Source organism: Aphelocoma coerulescens, chromosome 1 (assembly GCF_041296385.1).
Source record: "Aphelocoma coerulescens isolate FSJ_1873_10779 chromosome 1, UR_Acoe_1.0, whole genome shotgun sequence".
In the NCBI taxonomy this organism is placed as follows: domain Eukaryota; kingdom Metazoa; phylum Chordata; class Aves; order Passeriformes; family Corvidae; genus Aphelocoma; species Aphelocoma coerulescens.
The window spans coordinates 62320096-62345742 of record NC_091013.1 but is presented as its reverse complement, the minus strand read 5'-3'; the positions used below and the strand labels follow the sequence as shown (position 1 = coordinate 62345742).

General features: G+C 42.1%; 2 protein-coding genes across 7 annotated transcripts in view; one reads left to right on the top strand and one right to left on the bottom strand.

Annotated features, from left to right (window-relative positions):
- NAA16 (N-alpha-acetyltransferase 16, NatA auxiliary subunit) overlaps window positions 1–8046 on the bottom strand; it is a 61720-nt gene extending 53674 nt beyond the window's left edge. For both annotated transcript variants that reach the window (XR_011149759.1, XM_069009769.1), the window contains exon 1: window positions 7964–8046. Coding sequence is in view for 1 of the 2 variants with exons in the window: in XM_069009769.1 (XP_068865870.1) it covers window positions 7964–8017 (54 nt within the window). In the remaining variant the exon portion in view is untranslated. The remainder of the gene's footprint in view (window positions 1–7963) is intronic.
- On the top strand, window positions 7959–25621 carry MTRF1 (mitochondrial translation release factor 1). Of its 5 annotated transcripts, none has more exons than XM_069009751.1 (10): window positions 7959–8039; window positions 14871–15329; window positions 17852–17943; window positions 18768–18849; window positions 19061–19168; window positions 19260–19432; window positions 20601–20718; window positions 21878–22014; window positions 23687–23785; window positions 25407–25621. In XM_069009751.1, exons 2-10 carry the CDS (start codon window positions 14894–14896, stop codon window positions 25524–25526), a joined length of 1365 nt encoding a protein of 454 aa, XP_068865852.1. In that variant the 5' UTR covers window positions 7959–8039; window positions 14871–14893; the 3' UTR covers window positions 25527–25621. The 5 variants fall into 5 exon arrangements, with proteins under 5 accessions (XP_068865852.1, XP_068865842.1, XP_068865822.1 ...); XM_069009741.1 differs by lacking the exon at window positions 7959–8039 and adding an exon at window positions 8074–8714; XM_069009721.1 differs by lacking the exon at window positions 7959–8039 and adding an exon at window positions 11953–12320 and having other exon boundaries at window positions 15085–15329.
- Window positions 25622–25647: the final 26 nt, after the last annotated feature.

The window sequence follows — 25647 nt, the reverse complement described above, 5'->3', positions numbered from 1 at the left end:
CACATCAACAGGTTGCCTTGCCAGAAACATGATGGAGCATCAGAACCACCAATAAGAAAAATAAGCATTTCAAACCAATTAAACAATTTTAACATAACTGAATAAATACAGCTTCAAGTTTTATTAGAAGAACAAATGATAGAAACATTAGGTTGGAAAAGACCTCTATAACTGTCAAGTCCAGCTGCCACGTTCTCACTAAACCATGTCCCCAAGTGCCATATTTACATGCCTTTGTAAATACTCACAGGGTTGGTGACTCAGCCACTTCCCTGGGCAGCACGTTCCAGTGCTTAACCATCCCCTTCAGTGTGCAAATTTTCCCTATCCAAACCTCCCCTGATGTAACTTGAGGCCATTTCTTCATGTCCTGTGACTTGTTACCTGGGAGAAGACACTGACTCCCACCTCAATACCACCTCCTTTGAGGCAGCTGTAGTGAGTGACAAAGTCTCCCTTGAGCCTCCTTTTCTTCAGTCTAAACAACCACAACTCCCTCAGCTACTCCTCAATTAGACTTCTTTAAGACATCCCTTGCTTTAGTCTTCCCTGTTACTGTACTTCCATATAAACCTGCCTGCAGACCTCTCAGCATTTTCAACATTCTTCCTGCCAGGTAGTGTCTTTGCTCCTGTTGCCAAGATTTTGGTGTAGAACTCAGAGGGGGGGAGGGAGGGGACAGTGGCAACATCTAGGATTCATTAAAAAAAAATTACTCATGTTCTCAATGCTGTGTAACACTGATGGAAGTGCTGCTTAAGGAAGGAAACCAAGGACTAAATGTGGAACATCAGAGCCTAAAGAAAAAGGACAAGGTTTACACATCAAGCCTTATGGAAAGAATGCTGGAAGTCAGTTATGCTGGAAATCTCCCCCAGTCACAATGGTGATCAAGTTCAGTAGTAAAAACCCCTCAGTTATCAATGACACCGATTCTCTGATCAGCACCTTTTCCTGCGAGCTATCTGACAAGTACTTTGGGGCTGATCAAATTACTGATACAGATTTCTGTCCAAAACCAGGCACAATCAATACAGGAACATCAGCACACTGTCAGCATACTTGGCATTTAACACTTGGACCTTTTAAAAAGCCTTGTTTTATGGCTCATCTATAAAACAGTGTCATCAACATATAACAGATGATCTATTTTTGACAGCAGCTGATAAAATTAGTTGTCTAAGTACCTTAGATTTTAGGCAACACTCAGTAGCTACTACTTCTGAGCTAATAAATAATTATTAAATTATTCACCAGTTTGACAGCAAAATCTGTCTTGTTTGAAGGAGTTCAGCATCTGTGGTGGAAATGCTCCTTGTATTACAAAATATATGGATATTTGCAATACTGATACACAAAAAATAAATATCATGATACCACTGACGTTCAGAGACAGACTGAAACCTCTCCATGAGGTTTTCCAAACAGCATCCCTCTCTCCACACTGATTTCAGTTTGCTGATGTTTAAGAGAATGAAAAAAAGTATCAGCTGGAAGGGGCTTTGGGTGATGGAGGCCAAGAAAGCCCTGTCTCAAGCATCTTAAATTTCTAGTCCCAGGGTATCCATTCCAGAGTATCAACATGTTCTTCTAGCCATTCTCCATACCCTACCAGGATTTTGAATATGCATGGATACTCCATGCCTGCTCCTACTCTGCCAGTAAGAGCAGTTAACCTCATCATCTGAAATAAAAAGAAGAAGACAACCTAGATACATCCTTGCTCACTTTGATTGTCAAAATGGACAGGCCACATCATTCTTCCCCAGACCTGGGGACTTAGCAACACAGAACAGTGCTGAGTCAGAACACAGACGGTGATGTACAACAGAACAAGAAACCAGCACTACATGGTGGTAACTTTTTGACCAATGTATTAATGTCACAGTAATAGCTGTTTTCACTATTGTGGTACTCTGTATACAACAGCATTTTTGTCCCTTAACCAGATTTACACAATTAATCAAATTCAAATCATCAGAAGACACAAAACTTGTTACATAATGCAGCTGGTAGTAACAGCTGTAATCACTGCTGTTTGTATTTTATTATTGGCAGAATAAAATTGATACTGTATTTATTATAGGAAAGAGCATGTATGGTAAGAAAATTTTTTTTTCACCATTTATTGTCATAGACACCTTTAACAGCCTTATAAACTACAACTCCTTTAAAAGGGGAAACTATTATCAATAAGCTTGCCTTAAATTAAGACCTAGTGTAATTTCATGCTGTGCACACACACTCAATACAATTTGAATTCCTAAAATATCTGTTGCTTCAAAAGAGCAGAAACAAGAAAACAGAGTAGAAAGAGCTCTTGCTGGCAAGTACTTAGTGTTTGTAACTTTCACACTGCTTGACTTAATAGAGTTCTCTCTCCTGTTTATGAACACGTGTGTGCCCCTGCAAAGCAAAAACTAACAGCAACACTAGAAATGAGAAGTCATAGGCCCGTCAGACATTTTCCACTAGTTTTCAATCTGCACTTTGTGCAGAAGTACTGAAGAGACTAATCTGCCACGTCTCCTGGGATGAACTGCAATTTGCTTAGCAAGAACTCAGACTAAGCAGGTGGCTCCACAACCTAGTGAAACTGCATCTGAGAGTAAAGTAAATGAAACTATGAACATCAGCACTGTTTTGTGGGATCTGATACAATACACACTAAAATAAACATCAGGCTTCAAAGGTTATGATTTTTTTTTAGGCATCTTCAAGCAAGTTCAAGATAATTACCAATGCAAGCCTTCAACATTAATTTAATCTTGACATTCCATACTTAACAACACAGTGATTCAGCCAAAAATCACATGAATCACAACAGATCAGAGCAGGGATCAGACCTGGTACAGGCCTGGCACAGGCCGCTAGAGGTAAGATACAAGTGCTGGATGCAGAGAGAGGGGCTTATGAGTAAGACAAGCACTACTACAGTTCTCACCAGAATGTTCTCAGCCTCCAGTTATTGGTGCCTCACCAACACTCCAGGCAAAAGGATATATCTTCACACACCCAAAAAGAGTAAAGAGGGTCCCCACCATGCACCTCTCAAAGTGTGCAAATCTTTTTACATGGCTAATACATCATGCAGCAAAGGGTTCCACAGTATAACTGCCTTCTTGTTAACAACTTTTTGTTGGGAGCCTGCTACTTTGTAGCCACCATTTCTACCAAAATCAAAATAAATCGTGATAGCTTGGAAATAGCTATGTCCCTACTTAACTTCTCCAAATTGCCCAACTGGTGAATCTTCTGCTAAGTTCTTTCTCCCTCTAGAAGGTAATTTCATACTCCTTCTGAGGTGGCCTGGGGGCAGGACAATGGGAAAGAGCAAATAACACTGCACTGCAAATGTAGACTTGTAGCGTACTTGGGCAGCGGCATATCAGCATCTTCCTTTTCCCAGGATTCACCACTTTTCAGTGTACAGGGAAACTGTCTTAACAGACCTTCAAACACCTCTAAAAATCTCAAATCTTAAGGGCAATCCATCTCACAGCCCATACTAGGTCTATATTAAATTAGGATTTCCAAGTCTAACATTGATCTACAACCAATTTTACTTGTTATGATTCAACTTCCTTCAGAAACATGGAAGTTTTTAGGTGGCCTTCACCTTTTGTGCCACAAATAGTTTAAAACTGAACTCTTCTTGCCATTCAGTGCTTGTTCTGTTCCACATAAACAGCCAAATAAGAAAAAATTGCAGCATAAATCACAACTCTGAAAAATTACTATTTCTTAAAAGAAGTACGAATTAAAGTCCAGAGTGAAGAAACAACCCACAGCATTCCACAGAAGCCTGCTTTCTGAGCCTTGCATGATGACCTTCACAAACTCCGTTTGAAAAATTGAACCAAGAACATCTATTTGGGATAAAGTCGTCTCCAAATGAGACTCTCTCAAATCACTGACAAATGTGAAGTGTGACTTTCCCTTACAGCACTTTTACTGACTGTTACCATTAGCCTGGCATCTATCTTCCACAATTCTGTCGTTTCAGTAGTTTGCAGCTGGCCAGGCATCCTTACCACCTCGTTTGAAAGTCCGTATCAAGGAAACCGCCTTCACTCTTCCTAGGCTGCCTGTCCTTAGCAGCACAAGTAACAACCACACCAAGAATCGGTCTTAAGTTACACCAGAAGATTTTAAGTGACTGCTCCAAACTCCTGTCTTTAAAAGGAAGGATCTTTAATGTTAGAGACTTCAAACTTCCACTGCTCCAGTAGTGGATTATAATGGCTACCCTCAGCTATGGTATTTATCTCATTTGGGAGGCCCTAATTAGCATAACAACATAACTTCCCAATTATCGCATTTAATAGCTCAGTAACTCCCCCACGTCATTCCTAGGAGACTGACTAGCTGCATGCTTATAAACCGTTATTATTTCATTAAATTAATTTTTTTTAAGCTTTTAGAATTCTGTGCATAAGAATTAATTAAATCCTAAAAACACCTGTATATTTCTATTTTTTCAAAGAATAAATCTCTTAAAATTATTGAAGAAGTTGTAGAACAAAAAGGACATTACAAAGAAAATGAAGAAGTCCTCAGACAAGGCACTTTAAATAATTTCTAACATTTCCTTACCCTCAAAAATGGAAAATACATGCCTGAATGAACTGAGCAGCCACAGGTCACTGCCGCAAAGCTATATACTTGGAGACTTGTTGTGTCTTATTAGTTGAAGTCAGCTGCAATTAAAGCAGCAAACCTTATTTTATGCAATACTAATATGTGGAATTTGCTAAGAAATCAAATGATTAGTCATTTACAGGCATGATACTATCCACAGTTCTATGAGGCATGAAACAAACATCAGACCATACCTTATACTGCATGATCCTGGGCTGACACCAATACCTATTGGAAGACAGTAAGCATTTCTTAAAAACAAAAACAACTTGGCAAGTGAGCCATGAAAGCATGACAAGAACCCCAAGGCTTTCCTCTAAAGCACTTACAAAGATTACTGTCATGCCCTGTCCACACAGAGCTGATTTGATTCCATAAAGCCAATGTTTAAGACTAACTCTGAGGCAGTTTATAGTATGGTTTCTTGGGTGAAGGAAAAAAAAAAAAAAAAAAACATCAAAGCTGCTTAAACTGAAATATACTCTGAAGGCAAGTTTACAACTCAATTTCAAATACACAAAATAGAAGATCCAGCTAAGCTCACTAGAAGTAGACACCAAATACATGATACCAAACTTCAACCCTAACAAGAAGCATTTCTAAGTTACCATGAGTATGTTTAGTTTAGAGTGCATCTGCCCCATTCCCTTAAGTCACCTGAGCTGAAGACTGACTTTAATTGGCAAGAAACACACCAGCATTCCTGTATTAATTCTTGTTTACGATGCTTTTCTCCTTCCATGAGAGGGGAACTTATTCAAATACTTCATCCATGCCGTCTGTGAAGTGGAAGAGAGGAGCTTGAAGTTGCTCAGCCCCTTCCTCCCAAACAACATCACACCTGTAAGCACCAACAGATCTTCCAGGGAAGAGCAACTAGACTGAGGAAGTCTCTGCAGAGGAGTGAAGTACAGCCTAAGAAACAAAACAGAACTGGAAGACAAGATGGAGCAAGAAAGGAGTTTTAGCACTACCTTACAGTAGTCCTGATCAACTAGAACAACTACCTAGGCTACAATTGCTATTACCTCCCTAATCACCTAACTGCTAGTTTTAAGTCAGCTTGTTCAAGCACTGCCAAGTGTGCAAGCACACAAACTGACTGATGTGGCCTAAAGACTATTTACTCAGCTTCTTGAGCAGACTTCCCATCTTACATTGAACTCCAAGAGGCCGCACTAGTCAGGGCAGCTCTGACAGCTTTGCTGTCACACGGGCATCTTGTTCAGATCATTGATAACCTGTGTCACATGTTACATACACACCAAGTCACTGCAAAGGATTTCTCATGGTCTCCTAATGAGTTTCTCATTTCACAACTGCTAATTCTCTGCAAAGTGTTCATAAAAATACCTAAGTCTTAATATATGAGTACAGTTTCCTTGCATCTGTTCCAAGTGATTAAATCACTACATGCTTGTAGGGTCTTATTATGCAGCCTCCCACATAATCCCTGCCCTCAATATTTGAAATTACTAGAGATGCTATGGGCATTTTTAGTATTCTGGCAGTGCCAAAGTAAGCAAAAGCTGGTTCAACTAAAGAGCCTTTAGCACCACAGGCTATACTACTACACAAAAATACACTGAGACATGTCGAGCAACCAAAGGGTTCCATTTCTACTACGCTGACATTAGTATTCCAGAAAGAAGTGCACCACGAAAGAGTCAGAGCTAGCTAGAAAAAAGTAATAAGAAATTAAGTTTCAAGAAATGACCATATATGAAGAGATAAGGCAGGAATTTTGTGATCAATACTTTAGGAACTGCAACTGGCCACTACACAGCACCAGTTAAAGGCTTCTGAAAGTTTTACAAAGCAAGTAAATTTCTGTATGAAGTTTAATGTATCTCTTCTCCTTGCCTAAGCACTAATTTCAAAGTTTTATCCACTGTTTAATATATATATATAAAAACCTGTCGAAAATATGATCTCCAGAGAAGCCATGCTATAATTCAATCAAAAAAAACTTTAGAAGTGGCTGCTACTGTGAACTTGTCTGCTGCTAGTAAGAATAATCACTTAACTGTTCTAATATTAGTCACTTATTTTTAGCAGAGAGAAAGAGGAGTGCTAGAATGACTTACTAAGATGCATACCATAAGCATGCAGTAAGCAACAAATCACCATTAAGAACCATTAAGTTTTTTAAAACCTACACACTACACAAAGCAGGCAAAAGAAAACAGCTCTGAAGCACCTGCTGAAATACACCAGCTCCATACAGAGTACACGGGCTTACACACACTGAGCTCAGCTTCCTGAAGCCAAAATGCCCACTTTTGGACCACAAAGTATAGAAACTAGATAACCAATTCAGAGAGAATTAAAGAAATCTGTGCCTGCCAGCAGGATTACTTAGTGTGCTGCATAGACGTCCTCTGCCTGCAGACTGGTAAACTGACACAAAACACCTCAATTTTGTTGAGGCGGGAACTCCATTACTATTACGCTGACAAGTTCATGAAAGGGGGAGGGTGGTGTTTTCTTGTCTGGGGAGGGAGGAGTGGGGGCTTTTTCTTTCCATAAAGTGGTAGCATGATAAAGTATACAGTGACTGAGTTACAAACTCACAGCTGAAGTGAGCTCCTCCTCCTTCAAAGTTATCTCAGAAACACTAAACGTCTTTTGCACCATTAAGTCTCAAAGAGCTGAAGTAGCCCAGCACAAAGGAGTTGAGACAAGTCCTCCAAAGGACGCACAGAAGCAGGATACTTCAATCCACCAGACATCTTCAACTACACTCAAAACTGCTGAGCGAGCGAACTACTTTTAACCCGGTCCCTACAGCAAACCCGACGCTCTCGCTGGAAACGAAGCACCGATGGGAATCAACCAAGCAACAGCAACCCCCGCTACGCTCGCACCGTGCTTCGAGGTCTTCTCCTTCCGCGCCGCGCGGGGAGGGGAGCGGCGGCGCAGCCCGGGCTGGCCCCGCAGTCCCCGCGGCGAGCGGGAGGAAGGCGCTCGGCGGCCCGGAGAGGCTGCCTAGCTCCCTCCCTCCTTCCCACCCTCGCCCGGCCGGGGGCCACACCAGCCCTTCCCGGCCGCCGACACGAGCAGCGGCCGGCTCGCCCGGCCTGCTCGGCGGGCCCCAGACAAAGGAAGGAAGGAAGCGGGGACGAACCGGGGCGAGGAGGCGACGGCAGCCCGGCTCCTCCCGGGCGAGCGCGGCCGCCGCATCCGCGTGCGCTCAGCCGGGGCCAACTCCGGCGGCGGGCGAAGTGACCCGGAGGGTACCGAGCGAGGCCGGCGTGCGAGAGGGAAGAGGAGGGAGAAGCGGCGGCGGGAGGAGGAGAGAGGAGCGGGGCCGGTGGCTCACCAGGATCCGCTTGAAGAGGTTGCTCTCCTTGGGCGGCAGCGGCACGGACGGCATGGCGCGGGCGGCCCCGGGACAGGCACGGCTGGCGGGGGGTGGGGGCGGCCCGGGAGGGGCGGGTATTGGTACGAGGGACGGGAGGAGGGGAAACGCCGGGGAGGAAAAGCCCGAACTCGGCGGGGCGGCGGCGGCGGCTCTTTAACTCATTGCCCTGCGCCGCCCGCCCTCCCCGCCGGCTCCCCCAGGCCCCTCTGCGCAGCTGCCGGGGCGGCCTCGCCGCCCGCCTGACGCTGCAAAATGGCCGCCGGGGTCCCCTCGGCGCAGGCGCAGCGCCGCTCCCCACCACAGACCCTCCGCCCGCCCGGCCGGCCGCAGGGCGGGGAGTGAGGATTCCCTGATGCGTGATTCTCTGTGCGATTCCCGGAGTGCCGGCTGAAGCGTTCCGCTCTCGGCGCTCGAACAGCCGCTTCGGAGAGCCAGGCTGCCCGCAAGCCTGGGAGGGAGGCGGCGTTGGGAAGGAGCGCAGCCTCTGCCGGCGGCGGGGCTCGGGGAGGCTCTGCGGGCTTGCAGTGCCCTGGCTGGTATTTAAGGAAACAACAGCAAACTTGGCAGCCAGGCTTTGAGCAAGCGGGGACGGCCCCCGTCGCATTAAGGCATTTTCAGCAGTTGGTTATGTAAAACTTCCCGACACCATCGTGCGTCCATAGAACAGCGGCCTTTATTCATCGCTTGGCTCCACCGAAGGAGGTCTAAGGTCCTTTTTTTTTTTTTTTCTTGTTATTCCCAAAAATCGTTCTTAAAAAACAAAACATAACCAAAACCACCAACAACCAGGAACACTAAAACTACATGGCCTGGGGCATTACATAGAAGGAAAGCTGGTTAAACTGTCAAGGTTACAACCAATTTCATCTTACAGGGAAAATAAACTAGGTGACTTCAATTAAAATCTCTGTTTACGTAATTAACCTTTAAAAATATTAATTTATATTGTGGAATTTATTTCAAAGTATCTTAGTTCTGTAATAATATGGTTACCCACCTACAGTTGCAGATGATGAACATGATAGATATCCCCAAGTAAAGCAAGTATGTGTGAAACAGTAACTCACAAGAGCCAATTAGAAAATCTGTGCACTGAATATATTTTATTTGGTACTCGGTAAGTAGATGTCTATGAGACTGAAAATCCCAAGCACCACGTCCTTGATACAAGCCTTGCTGAAGCTGATGACATGATAGCTGCTTTCCTTTCTAGCTAACAGAAGCAACAAGAGAGTGGACAATTTCTTGGAAGAGAGTAACCTGGATGTCAGCCTAACTTGAGGACTACTAATTAGAAAAAAAAAAAAAAAAGTGGTATGTTTAGAAACCCTCCTGAGATGAAAATAGCAAATATGAGGAGAACATAAAGTATGTTTTCCTATAGTTCTTTATAGCTGAGCCATCAGCTTATGGACACTTTTTGTGAATGGTTGTTGGTTTCTGTAGTGTTTTTTTAATCTCTCTAGATGTATGGTCTGTAATAAGGAATATCTCTACAGTATTTATTTGTCACTTTTTTGTTCTGGCATGCTTCTAATTATGTCAGTCACCTGGGTCACTGATCACAGTATGTGTATTTTCCACAGGCAGTACCCAATTCGCTGTTCTTTCTGCTATATGGTGTAGTAGTGCTGTATTGTATATCTGATTTTTATAAAGCAGGAGTATTATTGACAGGGATGGCAGCCTTGGCTTTGCCCACAGCATCATTTTCAGAGCCTATTTGTACCATGGCATGTCTTCAGCACTTTTTACAACCAGCTGAAGCCTTGACTCTATGAACCCTATTTTCTGTCTTAGCAAAAAACATGTTATGCCTCTGGTTGGGTTGAATGATAAACAGATGCATCATGGAGAACTGTCAGGCAAATATTGTGCTAGGTGGACCTTTGGTCTGAAGCAGTAAGGCTGCTCTTGACAGCTAAAGGTCTCTGTTTCCTGATAGTCCAAACACTGGAAAGAATGCTGTCTGAAAATAGGCAAATTGCAAATAAGAGACAGGGGTTCAATTTGCATCTAGATGTGTCCATATTAAAAGCACCAAGAAAAGGAAAGTAGGGAGGCAATAAAAGAAACATTTGTAGGCTAGCTGAGAGAGAATTAACAAAGAAATGAGCTTTGTGGGAAGGCCGAGCTCCAACTGAAAGTGAGGTTTGGGAACGCAGTCAAGAAAACTTCTTGTCATTTAATCCCACTGTGCTGGGCAAAACAAAGCTGTCTCTACAGGCTTTGTTAATAAACAGGACTGCATTCAAGATGTGTATGATTCTGTCACCATTTTTTCCTTCAGAGAACTCAGAAGTCTGAGCTGTTCGGGCTGGAAGGGAGGAGTGATATGAAAGTGTTACATACATTGTAACAAGTTTGCTATTTTTGCCGTGTGTGTCACTTTACTCCTGTGAAGTTGTGGTGAGATCCTTGCACACCACTAAACCCAGTTAGGGACCCCTGGGCGAAACAGGGCCCCCGCGTGGGCATGGACCTGCCTTTGAGCCAAGCACATTGTAAGTCCTGGAGCGTGTTCTGTCTGATGAGCCATCCCTTTGCCTCCAGTTTCTAAATTGGCAGGTTAGGAATGCCAGGTTTTAAAACACAGGACCACCACATCTATTCTGAAGCCTGTGAGCCCAGCTGTCTTTCTGCTGTCACTCTTCCCTTCTGCACCCAATGTCACTGCGGGCTGCTGTGGGAGCTGAGGAAGGTGGTGGCACCCTGCCCCAAATAGCCCGTGCCCCATGACCCCTGGTCCTCACCAGCTCCAGCAGCAGCTGCTGCTTCAGCCATGCAGGTTTTAAGGTATCGAAACAAACTGCGAGAGGGGTGGAAGCACAGACAGCAATGGGATTTCACATCCTTCATACTCAGTTCTCATATTTCAATCTAAAAGTACATGGTAAACTTAGGGAAAGAGTGTATCTTACATGTTTTGAATATGAGATGCATGGATAGGTCCTGTGGTGGATGGTCCCTGGAAACCCTGCTGACTGCAGAGAGTCCAGCCCTTGTCTTGGCTGGGTGGCCCCTGCATGCTTTGCTGCCTGGTAGGGAGGGAGCAGGACTTTGTTACAATCTCTGTTTTCACACTTAAGTTAAAATATTCGGCCACAAGGCATAATAAAAACTGAACATGATCATGTTTGATCAGAGGAGTTAATGCAAGAACCATTACTGGCTGGAGAAGAAGCTGATTGATTTTCCTTGGCCTACCGTCTTCTTTTAAAACCAATTTTGGAGCACGTGGTCTACTTGCAGTTTCATGTTCTTATTAGGTTCTTGGTTGTCCTCCCAGAGAGTACCTTCCCAAGACTTTTAAGTATCAAATTGCATGTTTAGAGTACCAATGCAAGTATAATTTTATTATTTCATTTCACTGAGCCCCAGAAGTCATAGTGGGAGAAGAGTGAGATACAGTGGGAATGGTGTCTGGCTGATGGCATCTCTCATGGCACATCATTGCTGGCTCAGGCCTGGGGAAGCGCCTTGGAGATTTCAGGGTGCTGTTTGCTGTGACCCTTTGAAGACTAGACCAGCTCTGGGGTCGGTCCTGTTCTCTGGAAGTGGTTTTCCATCTGTCTGCCTTGCCTCCTGTCCCCATGGGTGGAGCAGAGCCAGAAGCTGTCCTCAGGTCCTAACAAGCAGTTAGTCGTCATTCAGGCACTGAGGTTTGATCTGAATCCTACCCATTGATCAGTTTTCAGTCTTTTGGAATATTTACCACACCAAATCCCAGTGATGTTTTACGTGCCAAATACCGAAGTTTTACCTTTTTTTTTTTTTTTAATTTTGCAGAATGACAGTAGCTGGGAAGAAGGGGTTTTTTGGTTATTATAGGTATAAAACCCCCATTATTAAGTATTTTTAAAATTTTAATTAGGGAGGTAGTGGTATGATGTTTAATAATATCTTTTTAAATGTCCAAATACATAGTATGTTTTGAAACATAGTTTATGAGGAAGCTGCAGCTAACTAGCATAGTCATAATCCGAACGGTAATGTTTATTAATATTTTGTTTGCCTTCAGTAGCATAGTAATTGCTCCTTTTAAATATAATTGAATAGTGAGCTTTGACACAAAGTGGAACTTAATGTTATTTTACTCAGACTTCTCTGCAATTACTCTTTTACTAACCAGGTTTGTAAGGCAGAGGCCGCCTTCGCCACCAGCGTGGCTCAGGCGCTGCCGCGCGGTGCGGGGAGACGGGAAGCGCGTTTTCCCGCGGGCATGCTGGGACTGGGAGCGCGCCCGCTCCGCTTCCCGTCTGCCATGGCCCCGCGTGCCGGGGCGGGATCCGTGCGGCGCCCGGGGGTGCGGACGGTGAGTGCCGGAGCCCTCCGCGGGTACCGGGCAGCGCGGGCCCCGCCGCTGCTCCTGCCTCTCCTGCCCGCTCCTGTCTCCTCTCCCTGCCCGCTCCTGCCGTTTCTGCCCGCCCCTGCCTCTTCTCCCAGCTCGCTCCTGCCTCTCCCTGCCCGCTCCCGCCTTCCCCGTCCGCCCGTGAGCCCCGCAGCGGGGCCGGGCTGTGGGGGCTTCGCTCGGGCTAGCCGCGGGGGAGGCAGAGGTGTGTGGGAGGTGCTCCCGCGGCGCGGCCTCGAGCTGTTCCTGACCCCGTCACTGTGCACTGAGGTACCTCCTGCTGCCGTGTGCCTGCAGGCTCGAATGTGCCCGAGTGCTGCTGCGTGGCGCCGGTAGCATCTTCGGCTGTTGGAAATGCTTTTTGTAACCTCTGAAGGTGTTCGCGAGATTGAGAACTCTGTCTTAAAATTATTTTTTTAATTATTATTTTAATGGGACAATTACAGTTGTCACTTTCGCTTACTGGTTTAGATTTGGCAGGCATGTGTACGAAGTAATTTTAATCACATTAAAAAGTTATTAAAATCTAGTTTGGAGATCACTTAATAGGTCATCTAATGCTCATAGCTCTGTAAAAGTTTTATGTATGCTTATTTTTGTGCAAATGTGATGCAGCAACCTTTCTCTGAGAAGGAGATACCTTTTTTTGTTTTACATAGCAAAATTATTTTGAAACTTCTGACTTCCTTGAAGATCTGTGTCATTTCATTACTTTTTTGTTTTTGGCATTTAAACCCAGGAATTTTATTTCTGAGAGCTCGGGCAAAGCAATGCAACAAATTTATTATTATTTGAGTACATTGCTTCTTAACTACACCAGTAAAAATTAGCTAGATGGTTATAATTAATATGTTTAATGAATTAATTAAAATAAAAGATAACATTAATATTTTAAAATTGAGTTGATGATGGTTAGCACTTAGCCAAACAACTATGGGCCATGTTGATCTGGAGGAAGTCCATATTCATCAGCAGAATTAGGTCTTTTGGAACTGAGTCCACTCATGCCCCTGAGCAACTAAATCCAGGATCGTAGATGATGAGCCCGATTTGTGCCTTTTGCTGTGTTCCTGGTGAAGGGAACAGGATCCCTCTCCTGCAGCTGGTTTTAGGCACTAGAGCAGTCCGTGAGGGGTATCATTTGCTTTCTGTATATTAAAGCAGTCTTGAAATTGCTGCTGTGGATTCAATAGCACCTGCTGGCTGGGGAATCTGGGAGGGTGCAGAGGTAGAATAAAGGTCCTTGCCTCCTTCTGTAGGTAGTAAAACAGGCGTTCAGACAAGCAAGGTGCAGTACTGCTGGTTTTACTGCACATTGCTCTTTCTTCATTGTGGACAAATGGATGAAAGTAAATAGGTGAGAATAGTGGATGACTTGAGTAGTGTCACAGTAATTTGTTAATAAAATGCACGAAGATGCACAGGTCTTGTCACTGATGAGTAAAAAATAATTGTGCTAGCAAACTGAAACGTGTTTCCAGGAGATCTTGTTGCAGATAGGTTCATGCTCTTATTTTCTCAGAATCCACTTTTTTGTAAAAATCAGTGAGCAGATGGGACCATGGCACTGACAGGGTTACTAGGGAGTGCTTCTTTTTTTGTTAAACCTTTTCTGTGTGGGTAGTCCTAGAATAAGTGTGATTTCAATTTAGTCTTCCTGGTAGAGCCTTGTGCTCCAATACAAAATTTTAGAGCACAGTAGTAATTCATAACATAGTTTGCAATGTTGATGATATAAAATTAAGAGGAAATGATCTTTCACAGGGCAGGAGTAATGCTAAGGGGAGCCTGGGTCCTATAAAACTGTAGGCCAAGTGTCTCAGAAAAATATGGGAGTTGTATTTCAGAGTACCTGCTTCTTACTCACTTCCTGGATGGAAAATACTATGTTGCTTAAGTGTAAATATAACATGGTAAGGAGTATACAGGGGACATAAAGCACATAAAGCAGTTCCCCTGTTTTCTGCATATATGAGTGAGTGATTTTTTGCAAGTGCATTGCAGTCCTATTGACTGATCTGTTGTGTGGTGTCCTTTTATGGTAGTGGATATAGTTTGGCACATAATTCTGGACATTTCATGCATTCTCTATATAGAATTCTTTACCTCTAGTATTGATTTGTCTTCTCAGCAACATTTTCCTTTCACCCGTAAGGCATGGAATGGTTGGATTTTTCCAATGAGACATATGGCAAAATGAAGCTGTTGTCTGCAAAGCCTCATCCACAGGAGCTTTTCCATAGTATAAATAAACTGTTTGAAGAGGTGAGAGAAAAGACTTTTTCCAGCTCTCAGTCAGTACAATGGTGGTGATAAAAGCTTCTGGTTTAAACCAGGACTAAAACAGGAATAATTTTGTCCATGACAGTTGCATTTGTGTTGGTGTAATCAAAATCATGATATGGGCTTGATGCAGTCCTTGTGTTTGTTTGTTGTTGTGGGGTTTTTTTAATAGAATGCTTTCTTTTTCTAGATAATAACTCTGGCCCATGCACTGTGTACTTTTAATTTCAGGTGGTGGAAAAATAAGAAACAAAATGAAACCTTTCCAAAAGGTCTGTCTTTTCAAGACCCTGCTTGCCAATTGCTACTGTCACAGCCAACTTGACAGCTGTCTTTTCCTTCCTGTTGCGAAGAAGATAGGCTGTGTGGCAGGACTGCACAACCATGGGTCTTGGAGGCCAAAGCCTTTATTGGACACAACCAGATTCACTCTGTCTTTTAACAGTTGGCACAGGAACAACCATCAGGATTCTCAAGTTTTGTGGAAGCATGAGGCTGTGCAGAAGTATCTGGAGAGTCTCAGCAAGGAGTACCAACAGATTAGTCATCTGTTAAGTGCAGACTCATTAAATGGCTTTGAACAAAGAACCCTGAGGAGAAGATCTGCCGATCTATCCCCCATTGCAGCTGCGTTTCAAGAAATCAAAGAGGCTGAAAGAGAAGTTCAGGAGTTAGAAGCAATGTGCACAGGTAAACACATCTACTTGCTTGCTTCAGAACATCAGCTGTGCTTGTGATAAAGTTCATTGCCCAGCCTTTGAGGGAAGCTTGTGGGTAAGTTCAGCCAGCCCTGGAACACTCCCTGGTCCTCCCTGCTCCCGGGAGCTTGCATGCTGCAAGGCCTTTCTGCATCCAGCCACATCCTTCTGTTTTTCATCTCACCTCACTTTAGTTTGAGTTCTTAATATGGTAATTTTGGGAGAGTAGGGATTGTCTGGAACCTGAAGGATACCCATCTAGCAGAAATAGTTGGGAAGCGTTTGTTTTGAGGTTATTTTTTAGGAGACTGAGAGCAGTTTGAACTGAAGAAAAAAAAATTAGCGAGCCTAAAACCTTTGATAGACTTCAGCCGTGTTATTTAAAATGGGATTCCATCTGACCAGTTCAGTGATATTTATTGAGCAAATGACATGAACTTTCATTAGGCTCTGAGTTGTCAGCTCTAAATTTAAATGGCAAAAGCTAATATTTCTTTGAAAATGTTTGGGGAGTCCTTTAAGGAATAAAACCCGATGGTTGTTTAAGAAGTTGCTGTTTTTCAATAGTCTACTACAGTAGAAGTTGGGGTAAAAAGAAATTTAAAATTGTTGCTGGTTTTTGTATGATTTGGGAATAAGAAAGTACAAGGGGAATAAAAAAAATTACAAACTAAGTAATGGTGCAACATTTGGGAAAAAAACCCCAGCATTGTTATGAGTGTAGGGAGGTGCACACAGTCGGAAGGAAAAAATGGCATCCATTCTGCTACAGTAGTAAGTATTAAGGCAAGAGAGGGAAACACTGACCTGGAGAGAATGGGGTTTACATTAAAGCAGTGAAGGAGGGGAAAATCAAAGGACAGGAGAAATCGGTACCCAACAGTGTAAATGGAGGAGGACAAAAGTTCATAAGAGCTTTTCAGAGAGAGAGCTAAGGAATCTGGACAAAACAGTAAGAGCCATACTGAAATAAAGATGTAAATGTGACTTACTTAGACAGGTAGAAAACATTTGTATTCTTTAGTTTTAAAAATAAATAGATGCTTATGCTTTTGGAGAAAAAAATGGTTATTTAAAATATTTTAATTCTCAACCCTCTCTAATACTCTTCAGTGGAGAAAAGAGGAGAAAGACTGAAGGAGACAGTACAAATATTTAATGCTGAAAAAGCAGTGTTCTTCAAAGACTTAAAAAGTATTAAGAAAGCTCTGGAAAATTCATATTTCAACTTAGAAAGGCTATTTTTGGATCAAGTGAATATAATAAAGAATTTTTCTAATTCCATAAATTATGATGTGGAGGGATGGAGTGAGTTCTAGTTGAAAGAAGGGAAAAGAATGGTAAAACATACAGCCAATAAATTAATGAAATGAAGCCAAATTATTCTCTCTGTACCATGTATCCTGTGGCTGAGTTAAAACGCACATGTCCCCTTCATTTGGCTGCCCATTGTTTTCCACTTAGCTCCCTAACTGACCCTCTTCTCTCTAGTACCTGAATTCCTGACAATTGATGTAGGATTTTATATTTGCAACACCCAGTGAAGCAGAAAAATATTTCCCAGTTTCCCTCTGGTGATGGGAGTCACGAGGTAGGTTAAATGAATTCTGTTGTGCAGGGAAGTAGGAATGGGATACCAATCCTTTGAACCATAAGCTCATTCACCACCCCCAGACCACCTCACACTGCTGTTGACAGTAGTTAATTTGATACTGTTTATTTAACTGATCAGCAAACATACTTCTTGGACCAGCTAGAAGTGTTTGAGAGTCCAGTTTTATGCTGCATCTGAGACAAGCCTATGGTTTCCATTCTGGCCACAAGGCAAAAGGTTTTCACCTCCTCATCCTTGCTTTGTTCCCTGACTCTTACTCCCAGCTGCTCAAAGCTGGCTTCAACCATTCCCTCATTTGTGTTGGTAATTGTCCAGTTGTAATTTAAATCTAGTTCAACTTGGCATGGTAAAAACATGTGTTTATTCAACCAGACTTGCTTTTTAAATTTCAGTGAGTAGAATTGTTTCACTTTCTAATGAGTAGAAAAGTGTTAGAAAAGCAGGGAGAAATATGAAGAGCCGAGGGGGCTCCCTGTTTTAGCAGTGACTGGTTTTCCACTTGACTCCAACTGTCTTCCAAGTTTCTACTTAGTGTATAATCTATTGGCAAATGATCAGCACTTTTAGTTACTGTAAAATGGAGCCTCCACAGCAGAAGGGGCTTGGAGCTTCTGTGAGCTTTATCTGAGAATGTGTCCTAGTTTGTTAGTAAGCTCTAAAATGTGGGAAGGGGCAGTCTAATCACAGGTAAAATATCTGCTGCTCCTTCCAGCACACCTGGAAGGTATGATCATTGAGTTAGCAATGTGCATCCTGGCTTGGGCTGCTCTTGTTTGAGTATTTCATGCTGGCAAAACGCTGCAAGCTTTTCTGTGCTGCAGTGCATGTCTTTGGACAGCTGTGTTATAATTTGCTCTAGGTGAGATTGGCTAACATCTATTCCTGTTGTTGGAATTTAGAGCTAGACAGCAGAGATGAGAAACAACTTCTAGAGCTTGCCTTAGAAGAGAAGGAAAGCCTGGATAAAAAAATGAACGTGTTGTGCAGAAAGGTGAGCCTGAGGTAAAATTTTACAGCTTTGTAAATAAAGACATCATAAAAACTTTCCTTTATGATCTTACCAATAGATTCTGACATTTGAGTTTAATGAAATAGAAGTCCAGCTTCTGTATTCTCCCTGAAAAGAAGTGGCAACATCACTTATTAGTAAGCTTCTTAGTGACAATTTTGTCTTAGAAACTAATTAATTGAGTCATTTCTCTTGCTTGCTTGTCTGTCTGCAAATGCTGAAGGGGATTAAAAAAGTGGTGAGTCTGTGCTACTGAGACTTGGCATGACTTCCTAGTAACTGTTTGTGACAGTGGAACATGCATTCTTGAAAGATTTCTGATTGGAACTTGCAGTCTTTCATTTTCTTTTCAGCTGACAGCACCCCATGAGTGGGGAAAGTATAAGCAAAGGAGTTGAAACGATTCAGTGGAGACCTCTGTGTTTGGGCTCATTCTATGTTCAGAATGAAATAATATGAAATGGGACTTTCTCAAAAATAAGATTAATGTAAAGATTAGCTGGGTTAGCTAATAACTTTGTCTTCATAGGTAGCTGGGGCTACCTGTGACCTGGCACCTGACTTTGCAGGACTGGATTTTCAGCTAGCTTTCATATGGATGCACTAGCATGTTGCATTTCCACACTGACTGCACTGAGTTGCAATGGTCATTGGACAGTTTTTAGTCCTACTTAACTAGCTTGCCAAAGGAAATCAGTGGCTGAGTGTGCTCAGACTGTGGCAATTTTGAAGGCTGGCTGTAAATTTGATTAAGAGAAGATCTGGGGTCATGAAGAAGATAATGGCTTTTTTTTTTTTTTTTCCAGCTTTTCCAGCTTCTAGTGCCAAAGGAAAAATATGATAGAAGTCCTGTCATATTAGAAGTGACAGCTGGCAGAACAACTGGAGGTCAGCAAAGCCCCCACAGTGAAGATTACTTCAAACCTCTATCCAACTCTATTAAACCTCTTATAGGTTATTCTTAAAGCTTTTTTTTATACTTTATTGGCATAAAGTAATACTTTCTAAAGACGAGCATTAACCTGCCTAATGACTAGGGTTAGAGTTGCAGCTAAATCTAAAACCTGCTGTTTATGTGGTAATGCCTTTTTATTTTTAGGGGACATCTGCCAGCAGTTCACTAAAGAAATGTTTGAGATGTACCAGAACTATGCTGACTACAAACGTTGGACCTTTGACATTGTGAACTATACGCCGGCTGAGATAGGTACAGCAGTTCTTCAGAGATTCTACTAAGACAATGAAGTTGAATGCAGTGTTTCTCTGCTGTATTTGTCACACACTATTTGTCTCTCCAGGAGGGTTGCATCATGCTGCTGCTCATATTTCAGGAGAGAATGTCTACAGGCATCTGAAGTATGAAGGAGGGACTCACCGAGTGCAGCGAATCCCTGAGACGGGCATGTCCTCAAGAATGCAGCGTATTCACACTGGGACAATGTCAGTCATTGTCCTCCCTCAGCCAGAGGAGGTAAACTGTTCATTGGGGTGGTAAGATGGTGCTGTACCCCCCCTAACCCAGTTTGGCATTGGAGTAGGTGTTATTTAAGACCATGTTACTGTTTTGGGGATTTCACTGATAACCAAGTGCTTTGTCCAAGTCCCAGCAAATGAACCACGAGTGCTTTGACTCTGGAAGGTGACAGTCCTTGGCTCTGTACCTTATATGTATAAATGGATCATCAGAAGCAACTTTGCAAAGATTTTCTGTTGCCTGAAAGAGCATGTAAATGAGTGATCATTTCATTAAGTTCCAGCCCCAACACTGACAAGGCTCACTGCTATGAGTAAGCCAATTTTAAATTACATCATGTATTGAGACAGAATATATCCAAGAAGATACTCAGTGTTGCATAGTAATGTGATTCTGCACGTCCTTTTGATTTTTTTTTGTTTCATTTAAATTATTGGTGTCCATCTCTGTTAAGTCAAGGACAGTCTCCTTTGAATGTGAATGAGTGTGTTGGCTAGTCTGTCTGAGATCTCGCTGATACTGATAGTTCTAACTTAGACCAGCAATTTACACACAAAGTAAACAAAACCAGGTCCTGTAGGCTTTTCCCACACCTTCTCCTGTTCTTTATAATGCTATCCTTGCAACATTGATCAGATCTGAATGTTCCTTTCCCATCCACTGAGCTCAAAGTCCAGGTCCAGGTCATCATGGACTCCTATTTTCAATGTGGCAATCCTTACGTGGATGGATCTGGATATGCCTATTTTCTCCTCAGATGATTCTAAGTACTGTTGCAAGAATCATTCAGGCTTGACTCATGAGCAAAATCCTTGCACTGCTGCTTAGAAGTGTTTTTTAAATATTTGCTTATTTCTTAGACTCTCCACCAAAGCTAGTGGTTTTACAAAACAGTGATTTTGTTTTGTTTCACGCACCCACATACCTTGTTTTGTGAAGGACCTGGAGTAAGAGTTTGAAAAACTAAGTGAAATTTTTAAGGCATCATTTGTTTTTCAGAGATATTTAACACTGCATTTTTTAAATTATAATGATTATGACTGTTATTTAGGAGCAGTTGTAAAGGAGCAATTTTTTGAGAAGTGATTTCTTATTAATGGTGAGTGTCACTGACATCCAAATATTTTTAGAATGATCAGGGAGTAGTAATTTTCTTTGATTCTAGGTTGATGTTAAAGTGGATCCCAAAGATTTGCGTATTGATACATTCAGAGCCAGAGGAGCAGGAGGGCAACACGTTAACAAAACTGATAGTGCTGTGAGAATTGTGCACCTTCCCACGGGTAAGTTTGGCTGGACTTTGTACTTCTAATCACACTGAATCTGTGTCTTGAAAAGGAAGCCTGTGGTCCTGCAAGTTGTCTCATGCAAGACTGGGCTTTATACCAAAAAAGAGGAAGTAGCCCCTTCTGGTTCTGTCCCTCTTGTAGTGAGGCAGTGTGAGAAAGGGGCTGTGTACCAGGGGCACAGTGATTATGCCAGTTTTGTCTTTAGAGGGAGTGTTTAATAAATACCCTGTCTTTGAAGGATGAAAGAACAAATGGAGGGTGACAGGGAAGCGATAGAAAATGTAAATAATTCTCACTGTGTGCTCTGTACCTTCAACAGTAATGGCCAGTGGCAAGCAAAGGTGTGCTTTGCCTAGCTGGAATCTGTGTAGTTACATGACTGATTAAAAAGAAAGCTTGAAGATTTTCATTCAGTACTAGATAATGCTATCATATGTTGGATAGAAAGGGAAATGTATATTGATGGGAAGATAGTGTGTAGACTGGACCACTCTGTCTTTTTTGGGATTTGTTTTTATTGAAACTCAGTGAGCTTCTCTCTGTACAGATGCAGAGGCACACAAAACTAGGCACACAAAATTACAGTAGTGACCTGAAAATAGCTGTTCCCTATGTGCCTTTTTCTTTCAGAAATCAAATGAGAAGTACTACATTTCTTTTAAAGACCTTTATTTTGTTTTATCTCATTTTTCATAATTAAGTTCAAGACTCACCAGTCTTGATTAGACCCCCCTCTTCTACTAGAATAATGAATTTTCCAGTCACCAAGAGCTTATCTGGACTAAGGTTTTTAAAACTTGTGTTACACTGTTTTAACATGCTTCTGTAGACTGTTCAAATTGCATTTTTAACATAATGACAGCTAATTGGAGTGAACCCAATTTCTAGAGGCAATGTTAGAAACTTGTTTGCTTCATGAAATTTTAAAATATCCCTGACTTTTCTGTAGCACAGAACAAAGCCCCCCGGTGCAGCTGTGACAAGTTTAAAAATGCACTAATGGTTCTGGCCAGTGTGTTAAAATGTCGTTTTATCCTACAGCTGAAAGGCCCTACAAACCAGCACTCCAGTAGGTTTCATTTGCCTAATGTGTTAGAATTAATTTAGCTTGTTTGTCCTTTGTTACAACGGGCTCTTGGATGCCTCTGTGAAGGACTGGCCGTTGAGTGCCAGCAGGAGCGGTCACAGCAGATGAACAGGGAAATAGCTCTGCGGACACTGAGAGCTAAGCTGTACCAGCAGATCATGGAAAAGCAGATCAGTCAAGAGCAGAGCGCCAGGAAACTGCAGGTGAGGACAAGTGGTGCCTGAGATTTGGAGAGGGTGTTGTGCTGTAGATTTGTTTCTGATCTCTTTGGGTAACAGGGACAGAGCAAGTGAGAGTGTGTGTCTAACCAGGGGTGCTTACAAGGGAGAAGAATCTTGTAGTCTAAAGTGGTAAGTCTGCCCTTACTTATCCCAGCTCAATGCTATTGTGGAGTTCTCAGGCAATGAGAAGAGACATCAACTGTGGCTGGAAAGAAGACTGGCTGAAGTTATTCAAAAGGCAAAACTTGACATCGTGTGCTGAATGCCCCCATTAAGGCCAGAGTTACACAAATTTAGCATCAGTAAAAAGTTACATTCAATGAGAACTGGGATCGGAAGTTCTCAGAAGTTTCTAAAGGGGAGTATTTTAAGGCCATACAGGGCTTTTGAAAGAAACAAGTAAATAAACAATCCTGCCACTATGCAGTTAAGTAGCAGCTTATTTGATACAGTTTAGGTAAGTTTTGAGGAAGAAATAGCTCCTGGAAGAGTTACCTCAAGTTATGCTGCAAAGTGTGCTTTTCTCTCAGAATGTCCTGTCATTCTTTTCCCATTCTTAGAGTATTTTCCCATTTGTGGTGCAAACTTCAACAGTGGTCTATTGGAATAAAAATGCTTCAGAATTAGAGAATTATTCAGTACTCCAAATTTTCCAGCTCAGCTATTTAATCACTTACTTCAGGTTGCATTTAAGTGTATTGTCCCTGCAGATTACTAACCCCATCATTGTAGGCAGTGACCCATTTATCTTTTGTTATTAATTTCAGTTTGAGAGCCTTCAAAGCTGCATAAAGGATTTATATTTATATTTATATTTATATTTATATTTATATTTATATTTATATTTATATTTATATTTATATTTATATTTATATTTATATTTATATTTATATTTATATTTATAGTGTGGAAAATCAGGCAGAAATAAATTACCTTTCCAAATGTTTCAGAATTTATTCAAGAAATTCCACGTTCTGAAGTATACATGTGGAGTGCAGATGAAATTTTCACCAAAGCCCACTGAAGCAGACACCCGTTTGTTTCTCTGAGCGTTTTTTAGCATGTAATTCTTCATTTTATGAAGACCACAGTGTTTAGTGGAGTGTTTAACCCCAACTGTGCTACATTTGGGTTTCTGCTTCGAAAGTTAGAATTGCTGTCTGCACTCTCGCACTTCACCACTAGAGGGAAACTTAACTTCTTAATCTCAGTCTTTTTCGGTGCTGATTTCCGACAGCCACGCAAGGACCGTGCTGCTTCCGTTATTAGTGGAGACTACTTTCATTATTTTTTGTGGGAGCTACAGTCCCCCCCCCCCCAAAAAAAAAAATCCCACTCATATATTTTTTTGAAATAAAGACTCTCTTACCTTACATGACCTTTGAGAGTTACGTGGTTCTTCCAGCTACAGGGCTGGAACAGAAATATGCTGGAGGATATAAAAACTTGGTCTGTGATACAGAGTCTCAAACAATACTGTTCAGTAATGCCACAATATTTTTAAAAAACCCATATGCCAAGCCAGTGACCACTAGGTTTGTAGTTGGAAAAGGCTGATCCATTACAGTTTATTTTAAGTATCCTGTTTTAGAGAAGTGTTTGGTTTTTTTAAAACACAACATAACAGATTTTGGTTTTTCCTGCTTTGCTGAAGTTGGGAACAAGAGCCCAGTCAGAGAGAATTCGTACTTACAACTTCACCCAGGACAGAGTCACTGACCACAGGATCTCATATGATGTACGCAATATCAAGGTATGGGTTGCCTATGTGAGTGTTCAGATATTTATGTTTACCATAAGCAGAAAAAATTATCTTAGTGAGCACAGCTTAAGATACACATATATGAAGAAAGTAGCCAGTTGTGCTCTGACAGAACACTGTAGATTTAGAAAGCTTAAACTTTCTTTCCTGCCTTCTTGTAGTCTTAGAGATTACTGGCAAAGGCTGTAGCTCACTGGCTTACTTCTCTGTCTGTTTTTTTCCTACTACGTGAGTGAAAAATGACCAAGCATGTAGTCCTCAATGAGATCCATGAGTCCCTTGGCCAAACTGGGCAAGTGACATTTGAGATTCTTGAAGCATAGTACATCCAAAAGAAAAACCTTGCAGAAAGGGCTTTTTATTTTTGTTAGGCCATTCTTTCCTCCTCCTGATGCTGGAGTGAAGAATGAGTAGAACTTTTATGTTTGCATCACAGGCCACAGTTAAAAGAAACTGAAACTGAATGTTTTCATTTTAAGATTCTCTGAGATCTTGTTTCTGAGTAAATATCTACATATGGCTTGAATTTTACAGATTGTTCAACCTGGAAAAGAGAAGGCTTTGGGGTGACCTAATTGCAGCCTTCCAGTACCCAAAGGGAGCTTGCAAGAAAGAGAGAGATTTTTACAAGACCATGTAGTGACAGGAAAAGGGGGAATGACTTGAAACTAAAATAGGGTATATTTAGATTGGATATTAGGAAAAAATTCTTCACTGTGAGCGTGGAGAAACACTGGAGCAGATTGCCCAGTGAAGCTGTGGATGCCTCATCTCTGGAAGTGTTCAAGGCTGGGTTGGATGGGGCTTTGAGCAACCTGGTCTAGTGAAAAGTGTCCCTGCCCATGGCAGGGGGGTTGGAACTCAATGATCTTTATGGTCCCTTCCAACCCAGGCCATTCTATGATTCTACTTATTGGGTTTTTTTACAGTGGAAAAAAACCCCTATCAATCGATTTTTTTGTATTAAATTTATGAAAAACAAAGTTTAGGGTGATCCCTCAGTATTTTGTCTTAGGTATCCAGTTTGCTGTTAAGTGCTGGTGCATAAGGAGCGACACTTTTCAAACTGTACCTACAGGTGTCCTGGGTAACTCCAGAGAATGCAGGGCATACTGAATATGGAGTGGTTCAAATTTAATGGAGTGTAGAATACCATGGCCAGGGAAATAGTTCCATAATTACATAGAAGTGGCTTTTGTTAGAGAGGTACTTAGTGTTTGGATCTTTCTTGAGTGAAACTGGAACCATAAACTCCCTAACAAAAGTTAGTTGAGCTTTCCTTGCAAAACAGCCTTGCTCTTGCCATGAGCAAGAATGTTTGAATGAGGTTCTTCAATCCTTGATTGTTCTTGCAGGAGATTTTCATGTAAGTGCATGGGTTACACGAAAGCAGGGGCAAAGCTGCTGTTGTTGCAGCCAGAAGCCACGTGCCTTGCACAGGCAGGCAGCTGATGTCCTGCTGCTGTCCACCATTGCTGCTTTCACGTGGCAGTCACCTGCAAGGATGAGCAAGTGGAAGGACTGCAGGCAAAGTGCATTTCAGGGGTTTGAGTGTTTCAGAGTAATGCTGAAGGACAGTCAGTAATGCTTTTGTCTGCTTTTTTTTTCATAGGAAATTCTAAGTGGGAAAGAAGCACTGGATAAGCTAATCAACAGACTACTGGAGTTTGCAGAGATAGAGGCTGTCACACAGTATCTAGAAAATTTGCAGGCTTTAGAAGGAGGAGGCTGAAGACCTTGAGTAGAGTTAGAATTGTTGTGTTTGGTAACAGAATAATACAGATGTGTTTGTTAGATGATACCCTGATTAAAACTTATTCCTCTGTTTTTCAGTGTGTGATACTATTCTTTTT